General features: G+C 44.0%; 1 protein-coding gene across 1 annotated transcript; it reads left to right on the top strand.

The window, feature by feature from the left end:
* The first annotated feature begins 5,858 nt into the window (after window positions 1-5,858).
* On the top strand, window positions 5,859-14,934 carry LOC120426444 (uncharacterized). Its single transcript, XM_052711690.1, has 3 exons — window positions 5,859-6,645; window positions 6,723-14,344; window positions 14,405-14,934. Exons 1-2 carry the CDS (start codon window positions 5,859-5,861, stop codon window positions 11,330-11,332), a joined length of 5,397 nt encoding a protein of 1,798 aa, XP_052567650.1. The 3' UTR covers window positions 11,333-14,344; window positions 14,405-14,934.

The raw sequence follows: 14,934 nt of genomic DNA, 5'->3' as shown, positions 1-14,934 counted from the left end.
CTTCTTACTATTTTTCCCAAAAAACGAAACTAATCACCTTTCTTTTTCGTCTAGGACAGCTAAAATCGGATGAAATGGCGCGGAGATATGATTTTTTGGAAAAAGTGGTTTTTGCGAAAATCGACGAAAATTGCCATTTTTCGAACCACCCTAACACGGCGTAGGTCACCCTAATGGCCAAACAAAAAAATACGGGTCGAATTATTTCGGCCAAGGATCCCCCAGAAAAATTTTGAACCCGATCGGAGAACTTTTTTTTCGAATCATGCTGTTTTCGTGGGGAATTGCTGTATAGATCAGGGCTTGCGAAATTTCGACTTTTTTGGTGATAGCTGACAGAACACTCCAATCGTCTTCACCACGACAACCTGATTTTTACATTCTACTTTCGTTCGTTTCACACAGGGGGATGCTAACGGCAGCCATCTTGGGTGATTGAGATTGATAACGCGCGCAAACTGCGCACAGTGAAAACAAAAATATTTCTTTTTTTAATAATGCAATTTTTGTTATAAGAATTACTTTAGTAAAAGTCAAATTACACAGTAGTTAAGTTAAACGTTTCATGTGATAAAAGTACAACTTTAAATGAGGTCATCGGCCCGATGTGTGCTTAATAATCCCAACTTTAGTAGTTTATTTTGCAAAAAAAAAATGATAAAAATCACCTCACAAACATACACTAACTTTTAAACGTACATTGCGGTAAAATTTTACATAGAAACAATAATTACTTTATTTCCATTTTATGCCTGCAGTTTTTGTACTTTTTTTTTACAGTGCGCAGTTGCTTTGTTTTGGTTCCGTAACGAACAGCTGTTCTTTTGTGCTGGAGCCGAAGTTGACATTTCCCTTTTGTTCTGGTGCCGAAGTTGACAGCTTGTGTTGGCTACGGGCGAGCTGCCTGTAGTGAGATATAGATGTCGCCCCCCTGGTTTCACACACAAAGGAATGAGTGCTACGCAAGTCACTCACACAATCATTGACTTCCCTCCAGGAGAAAAATCGCTTGGAGAGCGTTCGTTTGACATTCTACCGAGATTCCGATCATCTCTCCAATGATAGCAATCATATGACTCCTGTCACCACGCAGTAGACATTAGGAAGAGAGAGACAAAAACGAGAGAAAGAGAAAGAGCACGTTGTCTCGTTCGGGCGGCTGCTTGAGCTTGAGGCATTTTTCGTTCGTTTCGTCTTCGTGTTTACGTTCACTGACCGTCGACAAGCAACGACGGTCATGATAGGCGTTGTGTGTCAGCGATCAAATATCGTTTTGGGAAATGATCGCTGACAGAATGTTCCAAGGGGTTTCCAGCATCAAGGATTACTGACCAGTCTAAATGGAATTACCAGGATTACTGGCAATATGTCATGAATTACTTTGATTTCCTAGAATTACTTGGGATTTCCAGAAACCACGCAGAATTGCTCAAATTTATAAAAATAACTTGGAATTACTGCCTAGCTTCCAGCATATTGAGAATTGGATCAATTAATAAGTTTAAACTTTTCTAAAATTTTACATTAATTGGTACCATTTTATTTGTTGTCATTTTTGTTTTTAGACATCTTAAACCAATTTTCAAGCTTCAAAAATAAATATTTATAAGATACTTATTTAATTTGAATTAGAAATGTGGTGCATATAAAATTCAAAGCACAACAGAGAACAGCAAAAAATTGTTTAACACTGGAACGCCCAACGCATGTCCAACTTACACAGTCGCCCAAGCCTCCCAAAAAAGGAGGAACAGTAACTTCAACTCACTGGTTCTCGGGCATTACTCAACCAATCGGGACGATTCTTGTTTCCAGTGATTTGTAAGAATGTTTAGATGAACCTAAAATTGTGCAGAACTTAATTCGATCAAATCTGTAATTTTTGCGATCAAAAACATCGTTCTACCTTTTTTAAACGAATTTTTGGCGATTTTTTTTTACATGCGAAAAAAAAAGTTGGAACGATGTTTTTGATCGCAAAAATTACAGATTTGATCGAATTAAGTTCTGCACAATTTTAGGATCATCTAGACATTCTTACAAATCACTGGAAAAAGAATCATCTTGATTGGTTGAGTTATGCCCGAGAACCAGCGAGTTGAAGTTACCGTTCCAACTTTTTTGGAGCCTTGGGCGTTGGAATGTTAAGCTATCTAAAAACTGCTATCCTTGTTTAGATTGATATTAATAGTAATTTAAAGCTTGAAAAACATAACAAATATAAAGAAAACATAGATTTTATTACTTTTACAAAAACTAAAAACTTTCCGAGAATAAATAAATATTTTTCCCGTTTTCCGGGAAACTCAAAACCGGGGAAAATTAGACGTCCTGCTTGGAAATCCTCCAACAAGTGGGTAAATATCAACATCATTTTGAAAACTGATTTTGGCGTTTGATTGCATTTAAAATTCAAAGCACAACAAAGAACAAAAAAAATCTTCAAAACTATCTAAAAGTGCTATCCCTGTTTAGATTGATTTTAATAGTATTGAGCTAGTAGTTTGATAATATAAAGAAAACATAGATTTTACGACGTTTTCAAAAATTTCCCGGGATAAAAAATATATTTTTTCCGTGATTTTTTCCCTTTTCCGGTAAACTCAAAACCCGGGAAAATTGGACGCCCTACTTGGAAATCATCGAATAATGTGGTAAACATCAACGTCAGTTTGACAACTGATTTTGACGTTTGAGTGTTTTTCATCCATATACATTTGAATTAGAGAGCATCCAAATTGGCGTACATTTCGAATCCGCTCTGTACTTCTTACAACCATAAAAAGCATCAAGGAAAAGCAAAATGCATTCTGCCGATTTACCTTTAAAGAATTACTAGTAGTTACTTGAGTTAATGGGAAATACACGAATTACTGAGTAACTATGGAATTACTCGAATTACTACGGAATTACTAGGTAATTCCAGAATAACAGGAATTACTGCAGAATTGCGGAGTAATTCTGGAATTACTGAATTACTTACTCAAAATCCGAATGATCCCGTACTAGCTGTAACTTTGGTTTCATACATGAAAATTAATAGGCAATAAATAGAATTATAAAAGGATTATCGAAATTATCTTTTTAACAGTTATTTTTTATTATTTTATTATTTTCTGAAGTTTGTTTTCACAAACAAGAATCATGGAATTACCAGGATTACTGGGATTATTAGGAATTACCAGGATTACTCTGGAATTACTCAGTAAATCCGGAATTACAGAATTACTTGCTCAAATTCCAAGTAATTCCGGATTAGTGACCAGTCTGACACGATGCTGGAAACCCCTTGGAATGTTCTATCGAATATCAAGCAGTCCCATTCAGTGATAGATCCCTTTTCAAGCATTGGTATAGATACTACTACGAAAATAAAAAAAGGTGCAAAAAAAGTTTGTACACCTTTCGAAAAATTAACATAAATAATGTGATTTGTTGATAAATCACCATAAATCCAGTCTCCCAACTCCAAATAGGCATCCTTGACTGATTAAAAAAATAATTTGGATTGAATATAAAGTTTACTAACTACTTTGTATAAAAGTTTATATAACTCTGGAAATTCTATATAAAACTCATCTAAACTTAATTTTGCAACCTTTTAATTCAACTAAATGTTAATATATTACCATAGAATTGCTAAATAAACATTTTGGAGTGGGTATAACACCGTTTTGGGGGTATTTGTATCGATAGAATAGATTTTTCGTTGGAATTTCGTACCAACCCGGAATTACGTCGTAGGAAAATACGCCGGCATCCGAACCGGTCCACGATTCACAAGTCAACCTATGTGGCATCGGAAAGGGCATAAAATTTCCGATCTTTTGATACCCATACATCTAGGTTTTCTTTAAAACCTACGTTTTTAAATACCTGGGCAAAAAGTAAGTTTGATCCACGAGAACAAAAATTACGAAATTCCATACATTTTTGGCAGGTTGCTCAAACAAAACCATAACAACGTTGTTGCTTAGGTATTTAAAAACGTGGGTTTTATAGAAAACCTGGATGTATGGGTATCAAAAGATCGGAAATTTTATGCCCTTTCTGATGCCATATAGGTTGACTTGTAAATTGTGGACCGGTTCAGATGCCGGCGGATTTTCTGACGACGTAATTCCGGGTTGGTACGAAATTCCAACGAAAAATCTATTCTATCGATACAAATACCCCCAAAACGGTGTTATACCCACTCCAAAATGTTTATTTAGCAATTCTATGGTAATATCGTGCTTTCCATTTCATTAGGGCACAAAGCTTTTGTAAACAAGATTGTATCCCTCTCACACCTTATGCGAACTGTCATTTGAGTGAAAGGGATACACTATTGTTTACAAAAGTTTTGTGCCCTTTTGAAATGTTAGGCTCCATATATTGACATTTAGTTGAATTAAAAGTTTGCAAAATTAAGTTTAGATAAGTTTTATATAGAATTTCCAGAGTTATATAAACTTTTATACTAAGTAGTTAGTAAACTTTATATTCAATCCAAATTATTTTTTTAATCAGTCAAGGATGCCTATTTGGAGTTGGGAGACTGGATTTATGGTGATTTGTCAACAAATAACATTATTTATGTTAATTTTTCGAAAGGTGTACAGACTTTTTTTGCACCTTTTTTATTTCTGTAATAGTATTTGTTATAAAACTTTTTATAGAAAACATCTTTTCATGAGCTTTTTGTAGCAAAATGTTCAGCTTGAGTTTCTGAACAAAACGTAGTACTAGGTTTCTGTCAAATTTTAAATTGTAACATGTTTCATCACAAAATGTGCATAGTGCCTAAGGGGAGTAAATACTTTTTTTTTACATACTGTAGCGTTTAATCGACGACGTTTAATTGTGTTAGAATCAAGTTGGGATGACGTGAATTCACTTTGACAGTTGCATGACTCCTGTAAAACGTTGTTCTGAACCATAAATGGGCTGCCTTTGGAATTTTCATGCAACTCTGTGTTGAAAGGTTTTTTGATTGCATTTAGGGTCCTCTACTCACTGAGAATTTTGGCTCGAGCCTCGACTCGATTCAGGTTCGATCTCGAGCCAGATCGACTCGAGGCTCGAACCAAAATTCTCAGTGGGTAGCTTAGATAGCTCTATTAGCCTTTTTACAAATGCTGAACAAAAATTGCTCTTATCTGCCGTTCTACATGAGTTTCCTATAGGGACAATAGAGTGTAATATAGATGCATGGAAAAAAAATAAGTTGTCCAAATTTAGTGAGGGAGCGTTCTTTTATTACGTAACGCAGTTGGTGGGAGGGAGGGTCGGAGGCCGTGTTACGCTCCAACAATTTTTTTAAAATTTGTATGGATATTTTGTTACGAGGGGGGGTCTAAAAATCCGATTTTCTGCGTTACGTAATAACAGAACTCTCCCTGAGCACAGCAACTTTTCAGTTCTTTGTGGGGTTCTAAAAAAAACGAAGTTGACTTTATAGCTTTTTTTTTTTTTTTTTTTTTTTTTTTTTTTTTTTTTTTTTTCTTTTCGTGTACTTATCGTGAGTTGTTTATCTCATTATCAGTGCTGTGATTTTGTCGATTTTTGTTGAGTAAAATAACTATTCTCGTCGCGCAACTTCGTCGAGTTTATTATTCGGGTGCATATCTCATCGGAATTATTGGAGTGTGCTAAGTTAGTCGCGAGTTAAGTTGGTTAAATCGGTTCTAAGTTAGTGTGTTGTGTTGTGAAAGTGCTCCCGGAGAAACACGATCGCTCGTCACTCTCCCCAACACTTTGTTTGTCGAATCAGCGCCATCTGTTGGCCGATAGCAGAATCGCGACTAGTTCCCGTGTGTAAGCTGCCTACTTGCCGGCGTTCAAATTGAACTGGATCAATCATCATCATCCTCATTATGGCTGCTGCAACTGCAAACACCTCCAAGAACACCATCCTCTGCCATGCGTGTACTGAGGATGTAAAGGACGAATATGTTTCCTGCCAGGGTTTCTGCAACGCGGTGTTCCATTTGCATTGCAGTAGTGCCAAACCAGAGCTGTTGAAGGAAATTGCGTCGCACCGCCAAATCTTTTGGCTCTGCCGATCTTGCTCCAGCCTTATGATGGACCTGCGGCATCGACGTTCAGTTCAAAGCGCGTATGAAGCAGGCCAGGAATTATCTCTCAGCCACCATAATCGCATCGTCGAGCAGCTCAAATCGGAACTCCTATCCGAGTTGAAAACCGAGTTGAGTGCGAACTTTGCGAAGCTCATTGCGTCGAACTCGTTGACTCCTAAGTCAGCAAGTCACGGTGCTGGTGGGTTTCGCGGTCCCGGAAGCCGCCGACTTTTCAACAATCCTGCACCGCCTCTAAGGCCGCATCCCATGCCGCCGCAACATGACACCGGTAAACCCAAGGAAACTGCCGATGTTGTGGAAGGAGTAGTCGCTGAAGGGTATGGGACAGCCACTGAAGAGGAAGTTCCTCGTTTCTGGCTTTACCTTTCCCGTGTTTCGCGGAATGTCACGGAAGCGCAAATCGCGAAGCTTGCCGTCGATCGCCTAGGAGTCGTAGACGTCAAAGTCAAGAGGCTGGTCGCCAAAGGCAAAGACGTCAGCAGAATGAGATTTATCTCGTTCAAAGTTGGTGTGCATGTCGACCTGAAGCACAAAGCCCTCGCTTCTGCGACGTGGCCTGACGGTCTCGTGTTCCGCGAATTTGAAGAACGCAACGCAGAAATTTTTTGGGAGCCTTCAAGTGCTGTCGTGAACACTCAGGAAAATCCGCCACCCCCCCCCCCGTCCCAACCCTTAACGACGCCGACGACGCCGAGTTTGCCGCCGGAGTCTGCACCGCAATCGACTCCAAAGAAACCGGAGCATGTTTTGGAAAATTCGGAAGATACAGAGTTGACTGGAGGTTCACCCATGGATCATCAGACAGACTAACGTGCGGCACAATCGTGCCAACAATCCCAGCATCTTTTCGCTCTTCATCCCAGCATCTACCAGTACGAGTCCTCCAGTTTTCGCCAGGACGCGCCGTAGAAAGCCCTGTGGGAGCCCCTCGCCTGCCCGACGCCACCACGTCTTCACCACGCCAACGCTTGAGAACCCCTGCAAGTCGCAGCCATCAGAGCCGTCCTGGTGCTGGTGTCGGTGTCGGGGGAGGGGTCTCTCAACCGGCGCCCGTCGGCAAGTACCCTTCTCGATCGCAACATTTCCTGCCTGATGTCCGTTCAACTTCTAGCTCGTGTGCCAGCACGTCGGCGACTCAGACTGCAAACGTCTCACCGCCGTCATTTCGAGCCATCCAGTTTTCGCCAGGACGCGCCGTAGAAAGCCCTGTGGGAGCCCCTCGCCTGCCCGACGCCACCACGTCTTCACCACGCCAACGCTTGAGAACCCCTGCAAGTCGCAGCCATCAGAGCCGTCCTGGTGCTGGTGTCGGTGTCGGGGGAGGGGTCTCTCAACCGGCGCCCTTCGGCAAGTACCCTTCTCGATCGCAACATTTCCTGCCTGATGTCCGTCCAATTTCTAGCTCGTGTGCCAGCACGTCGGCGACTCAGACTGCAAACGTCTCACCGCCGTCATTTCGAGCAATCCAGTTTTCGCCAGGACGCGCCGTAGAAAGCCCTGTGGGAGCCCCTCGCCTGCCCGACGCCACCACGTCTTCACCACGCCAACGCTTGAGAACCCCTGCAAGTCGCAGCCATCAGAGCCGTCCTGGTGCTGGTGTCGGTGTCGGGGGAGGGGTCTCTCAACCGGCGCCCTTCGGCAAGTACCCTTCTCGATCGCAACATTTCCTGCCTGATGTCCGTCCAATTTCTAGCTCGTGTGCCAGCACGTCGGCGACTCAGACTGCAAACGTCTCACCGCCGTCATTTCGAGCAATCCAGTTTTCGCCAGGACGCGCCGTAGAAAGCCCTGTGGGAGCCCCTCGCCTGCCCGACGCCACCACGTCTTCACCACGTCAACGCTTGAGAACCCCTGCAAGTCGCAGCCATCAGAGCCGTCCTGGTGCTGGTGTCGGTGTCGGGGGAGGGGTCTCTCAACCGGCGCCCTTCGGCAAGTACCCTTCTCGATCGCAACATTTCCTGCCTGATGTCCGTCCAATTTCTAGCTCGTGTGCCAGCACGTCGGCGACTCAGACTGCAAACGTCTCACCGCCGTCATTTCGAGCAATCCAGTTTTCGCCAGGACGCGCCGTAGAAAGCCCTGTGGGAGCCCCTCGCCTGCCCGACGCCACCACGTCTTCACCACGCCAACGCTTGAGAACCCCTGCAAGTCGCAGCCATCAGAGCCGTCCTGGTGCTGGTGTCGGTGTCGGGGGAGGGGTCTCTCAACCGGTGCCCTTCGGCAAGTACCCTTCTCGATCGCAACATTTCCTGCCTGATGTCCGTCCAACTTCTAGCTCGTGTGCCAGTCCGTCGGCGACTCAAATCGCAAACGCCTCGACGCTGTCAGCCACCGTCCCTAGTCAACTCGCTAATGATGTTCAACCCCAACGCCCCGGCTCCGTGGACCGTCGTGACTCCTCACTGCTAACTATCTACTACCAGAACGTTAGAGGACTAAGAACGAAAACAAATCAACTGCACCTGTCGCTGAGCTCGTGTGATTACGACGTGATCGCATTTTCTGAAACGTGGCTCAATGCGAAGATTGTGGACTCAGAGCTTTCTTCGGATTATACCTTTTATCGTGCCGATCGTAGTCGTGAAACAAGCGTCTTGGAGAGAGGTGGCGGCGTCTTGATCGGTGTCAAAAAACGTTTTCACCCGGAACCCATTCATTTGCGGGGCGGCGAGAAGCTTGAGCAGATCGCAGTGCGCATCCCCTTGCCTGGAAAGACGTTATTCGTCTGCTGTGTTTACATTCCTCCCAACTCAGATGCAACTATCTACACTCAGCACTCATCGTGTGTTCAACAACTGTGCGATCTGGCGCAAGGTCCTGATGAAGTCATCGTCGTTGGCGACTACAACGTTCCGAATCTCTCTTGGCATTTCGACGAAGACATCAACGGGTACCTGCCTAGCGGCCAATCTACTGAACAGGAAGTTGCTCTGATTGAGGACGTTCTTGGTACTGGCCTCCAGCAAATGTTTGATCTTCCGAACGCAAATGGACGATTACTCGATCTGGCCCTCGTAAGCGACTCGTCTCGATTCCAACTCATTGAACCACCCCGTGCCATTCTCAAGGTTGACGCACATCACAGGCCGTTTATCCTAGTTCTCGATATGCAATCAACGGGGACCGCTGCCGAACAAGCCGGAACGTACTACGACTTTGCTAACTGCGACACCACGGCATTAAACAACTCTATTGCAAGCTTGGACTGGGCTAATCTGCTACTCGTTGGATCTGTTGATGACATCGTTGAACGATTCTACGACAAGCTAAATGAAATTATCCGAGAGGTTGTACCTCTAAAGCATCGACGTCCGCACCCAAACAGCCACCAGCCTTGGTGGAATCGAGAGACCCGTAATCTTCGCAACAGGCTGCGAAAAGCAAGGAAACGTTTCCTTAAACATCCGACGGAAATGCTGGGCAGGGAGTTGGCGGATCGAGAGTTGCACTACGAGATGAGCTTAGAAGCTGCCTTCCGAGGATACATCAGTGGCATCGAATCGAACCTGAAGCGTGAGCCGAAATCCTTCTGGGCGTTCGTGAAGAAGCGGAAGCAAGACAAAGGGATTCCGCAGGACATGGTGTATCGTGACTCAAGCGCCTCAACGCCAGACGATTCTGTACAACTGTTTGCAGATTTTTTCAAAACCGTTTACAGCGCCAATCAACCTACACCCAGCAACGAGTCCCTGGACAAGATCCTGCCGCACGAGTTACACATGCCCTTGGTGTGTCTCACGGAGGAAGACGTGCGCAAGGTCTTGGCCTCTACCGACGCCTCCAAAGGACCTGGCCCGGACTGTATCCCTCCGTCCATTGTAAAGCAGTGCGCAGCTACACTAGCAAACCCGCTCGCCATTATTTTCAACCGCTCCCTTGAATCGGGTGTGTTCCCTGCTAAATGGAAGGTAGCTTCGATCACGCCAATTCACAAGTCCGGGAACGTGCACAACGTGGAAAATTATCGTTCGATCTCCATTTTGAGCTGCCTACCCAAGGTGTTCGAGAAAATTGTGCATGAGTTTTTATCCCATGCCGTGCAACCAATAATATCTGCCTGTCAGCATGGTTTCATGGCCAAGAGATCTACGACAACGAACCTGATGACCTTTGTCACCGACGTCTTAAGGAGTATGGAGAGTCGCTGCCAGGTGGATGCTGTCTATGTGGATTTTGCGAAGGCGTTCGATAGAGTGCCGCACCAGCTTGCCGTTGAAAAACTGCGAAGGCTTGGACTCCCTGAATGGATCACGACTTGGCTGCACTCGTACCTAACTTCTCGTTCAGCCTACGTTAAACTCGGTGGCTCGAAGTCTGGGCTGTTCATGATCCCGTCTGGTGTCCCGCAGGGTAGTCATCTGGGCCCACTAATTTTTCTTCTGTTCATCGACGATCTCTGCCACTGGATCAAGAACGACAAGGTCTTGTACGCTGATGACTTGAAGTTCTATCGCACAATTACTTCACCGCTCGATTGCCTGGCTCTCCAAAGTGACATTGATTCGCTCATGAGGTGGTGCGATCAAAACGGGATGGAGGCCAACGCAAAAAAGTGTCAAGTAATTACATTCGACCGTAAGCTGCGCCCAATCACGCACGCCTACATGATGGGAATATCCTTGCTAGACCGGGTGTCTTCTGTTAAGGATCTTGGCGTTACTCTTGACAGAAAGCTGACTTTCAACGAGCATATCACTTCCGTCACGGCTAAGGCGTTTGCTACAATTGGTTTCATCCGAAGAAACACGACTGCCTTCAAAGACATCCACGCTCTAAAAGCTCTGTACAGCGCCCTAGTTAGAAGCCAGTTGGAGTATGCTGCCCAGGTGTGGGCACCATATCACAATGTACACATCGCCAGGTTGGAGAGGGTGCAACGCGCGTTTGTGCGGCTAGCATTACGCACGCTGCCGTGGAGGAATCCGCCGGAGCAGACATCAATCGAGGATCGCCGTCGTCTGTTGGGGCTGGACACGCTGTTGAAGAGGAGACAGAGGATGCAGCAGCTGTTTATCTTCGATATTTTGACGAAAAGGCTGGACTGTCAAAAATTGTCTCAACTTCTGATCGTTTATGTTCCACCACGTAATCTTCGTCGAAATCCGTCTATGTTTCGTCTATCTGTGCACCATACTGTGTATGGACACAACCAACCATTTGATGTATGCTGTCGTTTGTTTAATGTAGTTTCTGACCGTTTTGTTTTAAATATGACGAAAGATAGTTTTAAGAAATTAATTAGCTGTTAGGAAACAGTCTGTTCAAGACGAAGAAGAAGATAAATAAAATAAATAGCTGTCGGCCACCATTGCTAGTGCCAGCCACTAGTGTCTTCCTTTTTATCTACAAGGACTTCGCCGCCCTGGGCTCCTAAGTGTATGAAAGTATGGCACGGAGTGACGGCGCCGAATCGAGAAATTAAAAGTGAGAGTGTGTGCGTGCAACATTGAGTTAAACTTTTCGAAGTGCCATGGGAACCTTCACAGCAACTGCACAGAAAGTTTAACTCCATGTTGCACACACTCTCACTTTTAATTTCTCGATACCCATATTTACACAAAGAATTTTAGTGCGCCCGCCGCGGGATTCGAACCGTCGACCTCTGGATTGTGAGTCCAGTGCGCGGCCCGATTGATCCACACGGGGGTCCTAAACAACTCCCTAAAGTTTAGGAACGATTGGTTTTTGTTGGCTACGGGCGAGCTGCCTGAAGTGAGATATAGATGTCGCCCCCCTGTGGGAATCAGTGTGGGGAAAACCATTTTTTGGATTTTGACATTACAAAAATCCACGTTTCATGCTATCGAGAAATTAAAAAGAGAGATGTGAGCCGGTAACATGGAGTGAAACTTTCGGAGCTGTCATGGAATGCTTCACAGCAGCTTGACAGAAAGTTTAACTCCATGTTGCACTTTTAATTTCTCGATAGCGGTATACGCTCGAAAATCACGTTTTAGACGAGTTTTGAGGACGCTTCTTCTTTCAGGAGCAAGTTAACACCATAAGGCTTTCTAGGACCAGTGAATAAAATAGAACCAATCGTTCTCAAACTTTGGGGAGTTTTTTAGGACACTATTAGGAACTGAAAAATTACTGTGTTGGAAAATCGATTTTGTTAATGACAATTTTGCTTATAACGGCAGTTAAGTGAACATAAACCTCAGTTAAGGGTGGATAGTACTAGTAATCTACGAACTGTATTTCAAGATAATTCCTTCTGCGTGAAGGGCTCTTACTTGTTCCTCGCGAGTTTTGCAACCATGCAGTGTTTTTGTCATCTCGATGAACAACGGCAACCGTTGCAGATTCGAAACCACCTGAACAGATCCCGTTCCTGGAGACGAAAAAGCGGGATAATCCACTTTCGTGGATGTTGGTGGTGTTTTGCTATCGAATTTTCTCAAACTCGGTTCGTTTTGGGCAGCTTCGATTCTTTGTCAAATGGTCTTCACAACAATCGAGAAATTAAAAGTGCAACATGGAGTTAAAGTTTCTGTCAAGCTGCTGTGAAGTAGTCCATGGCAGCTGGGAAAGTTTCACTCCATGTTACCGGCTCACATCTCTCTTTTGAATTTCTCGATTGTCGAGGGCAGTCATTGGCCGAACCGTTCATTGTTTGAACTTCTGTCAAAATTTTCTCACCCGCGTTCGAACACAAACTCAAGTTCACGTTGAGTTTCACACTTTGGTGACTTTGGGTTTGAACTCTGGTGACAACAATAGAGGATTCTACGTTCGCATGTATTGCGTGTACGTACACGAAAAAGATTGAGGTTAAATTATGTCCGGCCACCAAAATCAAATGGTGCACTAGTGTGTGTACGCGAAACGTCATAAAGCTCTATCGAGAAATTAAAAAGAGAGATGTGAGCCGGTAACATGGAGTGAAACTTTTGCAAGTGTCATGGAAAACTTCACAGTTGCTTGACAGAAAGTTTAACTCCATGTTGCACTTTTAATTTCTCGATTGTTTGGTTTGCACGGTTTTCTCGGCTAAACACATTTTTGTGTTTGAAAAATGGCATGGATTTAAATAAAATAACTTGTCAAAGCTAAATCAAAGCTCGTGCATTGCTAAAACCTTTTGTTTCAGTCAAATGTTCAAACACGGGTTCAAACACGGGTAACAAACATGAAATTGGGTCCTAAAATGAAGCTTAGATTGCTGATATTATTGTTTACAGTGATAAATCTTATTTTTCTGAGTACAATGACCCTTTGTACGACCACAAAGAGTTTAAAATTGATTTTTAAATCAATTTTGAAAAATTGACCTCGCGGTCCTCTTGACAGAAAAGTTCCTACTTGACAGCTCGTTCCAAGGGGACCATAGTTGATCCATCGAAAAAATGTTGTCTTGTCATTTTTTTTGCATTAAAATTAAAAAAAAGTGATCCGAAATTGTTTTTGATCGTGTTTTTTACCGTTGTACATAAAAATTGACATACACACAAAAAAATATTACTGTAATGGCAAAAGTAACTTATTTTCGATTTAAAAAGTTGCTAAAATTTGCTTGAGGGAAAGTTTTTTTCTTGTCTTAAGAATGAAAACTTTTACTGGTAAAGTTTTTGAAATTCTCCTGACTAACTGATTTAAAAGTCTTGACTTTTAATACGACTATATCATTTCTTTCATTTTGACGTTCTCGTGTAACCGTGTACGACTAAGTTCCAAATGTAAACAAACACATTGGTGGGTCCGGTAGTCCGGTGGAGCAAAGCAAAGACACCGCGGCAGCAGCCAGGACTCGGACGCGAAAACCTTCGTGAGCCAAACAGCAGCAGCGGAACGCCTTTGAAGGAGAGTAGTGCGGGTGCGGGACAAGGTCGAGTGCTCGAAAAGGACAAGGCCAGGTTCCTGAAGGAACTGCAGCTTTTCCACGACCGGAATGGGTAAGAAGAAAGCTTGGTTATTTTGTAGGGTTTGCAAACATGTGATTGATTTTGTTTGTTTTTGTAGGATGGGAGGTAGGAATGTGGATTCGCACCGGTTGTATTCGGTGGTGGTGGCCCGGGATTGGTGGTTAAAGGTCAATTCCCACGAGGACTGGGACGAGATCTTCGAGAAGATGGCGCTGCTGAAGCGTTGCGTGAACAACGAGATTGCGTTGTGGAAGATCATCCGGTTTTTGGACAAGTACGAGAAAGTTAATTTTCACGATGTGGAGAAAGATCCGACGAAGAGGAGGACGACGAGAAGCGGCATAATCTGAGGTGGTGCGCGGATGTTGCACTCGGTGCCGGCGGTTTACAACACCGGTGAGTAATGAGAATGTGTGCAGTGGCTAGCCAACTTCACTTACTTTCCATCTCTTTTAGCAACTTCCCGCCCACAAACGCTCAACTCGCGACGGCGCAGCTCCTGCCGAATGAAGCTGGACAGCGAGACGGAAAAACCTGTCATTCTCGAAGGAGGATGAAGTGCTCGAAATCGAATTCCGTTCCGAGGGCCTCATCAACCCCATGTGTCGGATGCGCTTCCAGAATCGGGAACTCCCCGTTCAGGCTCTTCACTTCCCAGCCGGGAAACGTCGACCACCCTTCCCGAATCAACGGCCAACTCCTCCAAGACTGTCCTGATGAAGGCCGGCAACGTGACCATTCTCTACACTGCTGTCGCGCGTCGAAACGTCCATCCGGAACCGTCCAGCCTGGGGTCTTTGGAAGTGACCGGTGGCGTACCATAAGAATCGGTACAGCTTGGACTCGGATGTTGATCAACCTTGAGCAGAAGCGCTAAATACATTAAAAAAATGTTTTTTTTTTGCATACTGTTTGAAACTTTTAAAAATAAATATAAAAATCAAGCACATTTTTATGAAATTATCACTGTAGTAATAAATGTTGTT

This window comes from Culex pipiens, chromosome 1 (assembly GCF_016801865.2).
Source record: "Culex pipiens pallens isolate TS chromosome 1, TS_CPP_V2, whole genome shotgun sequence".
In the NCBI taxonomy this organism is placed as follows: Eukaryota; Metazoa; Arthropoda; class Insecta; order Diptera; family Culicidae; genus Culex; species Culex pipiens.
The sequence above is the reverse complement of the archived record's forward strand: the minus strand, read 5'-3'. Positions and strand labels throughout refer to the sequence as shown.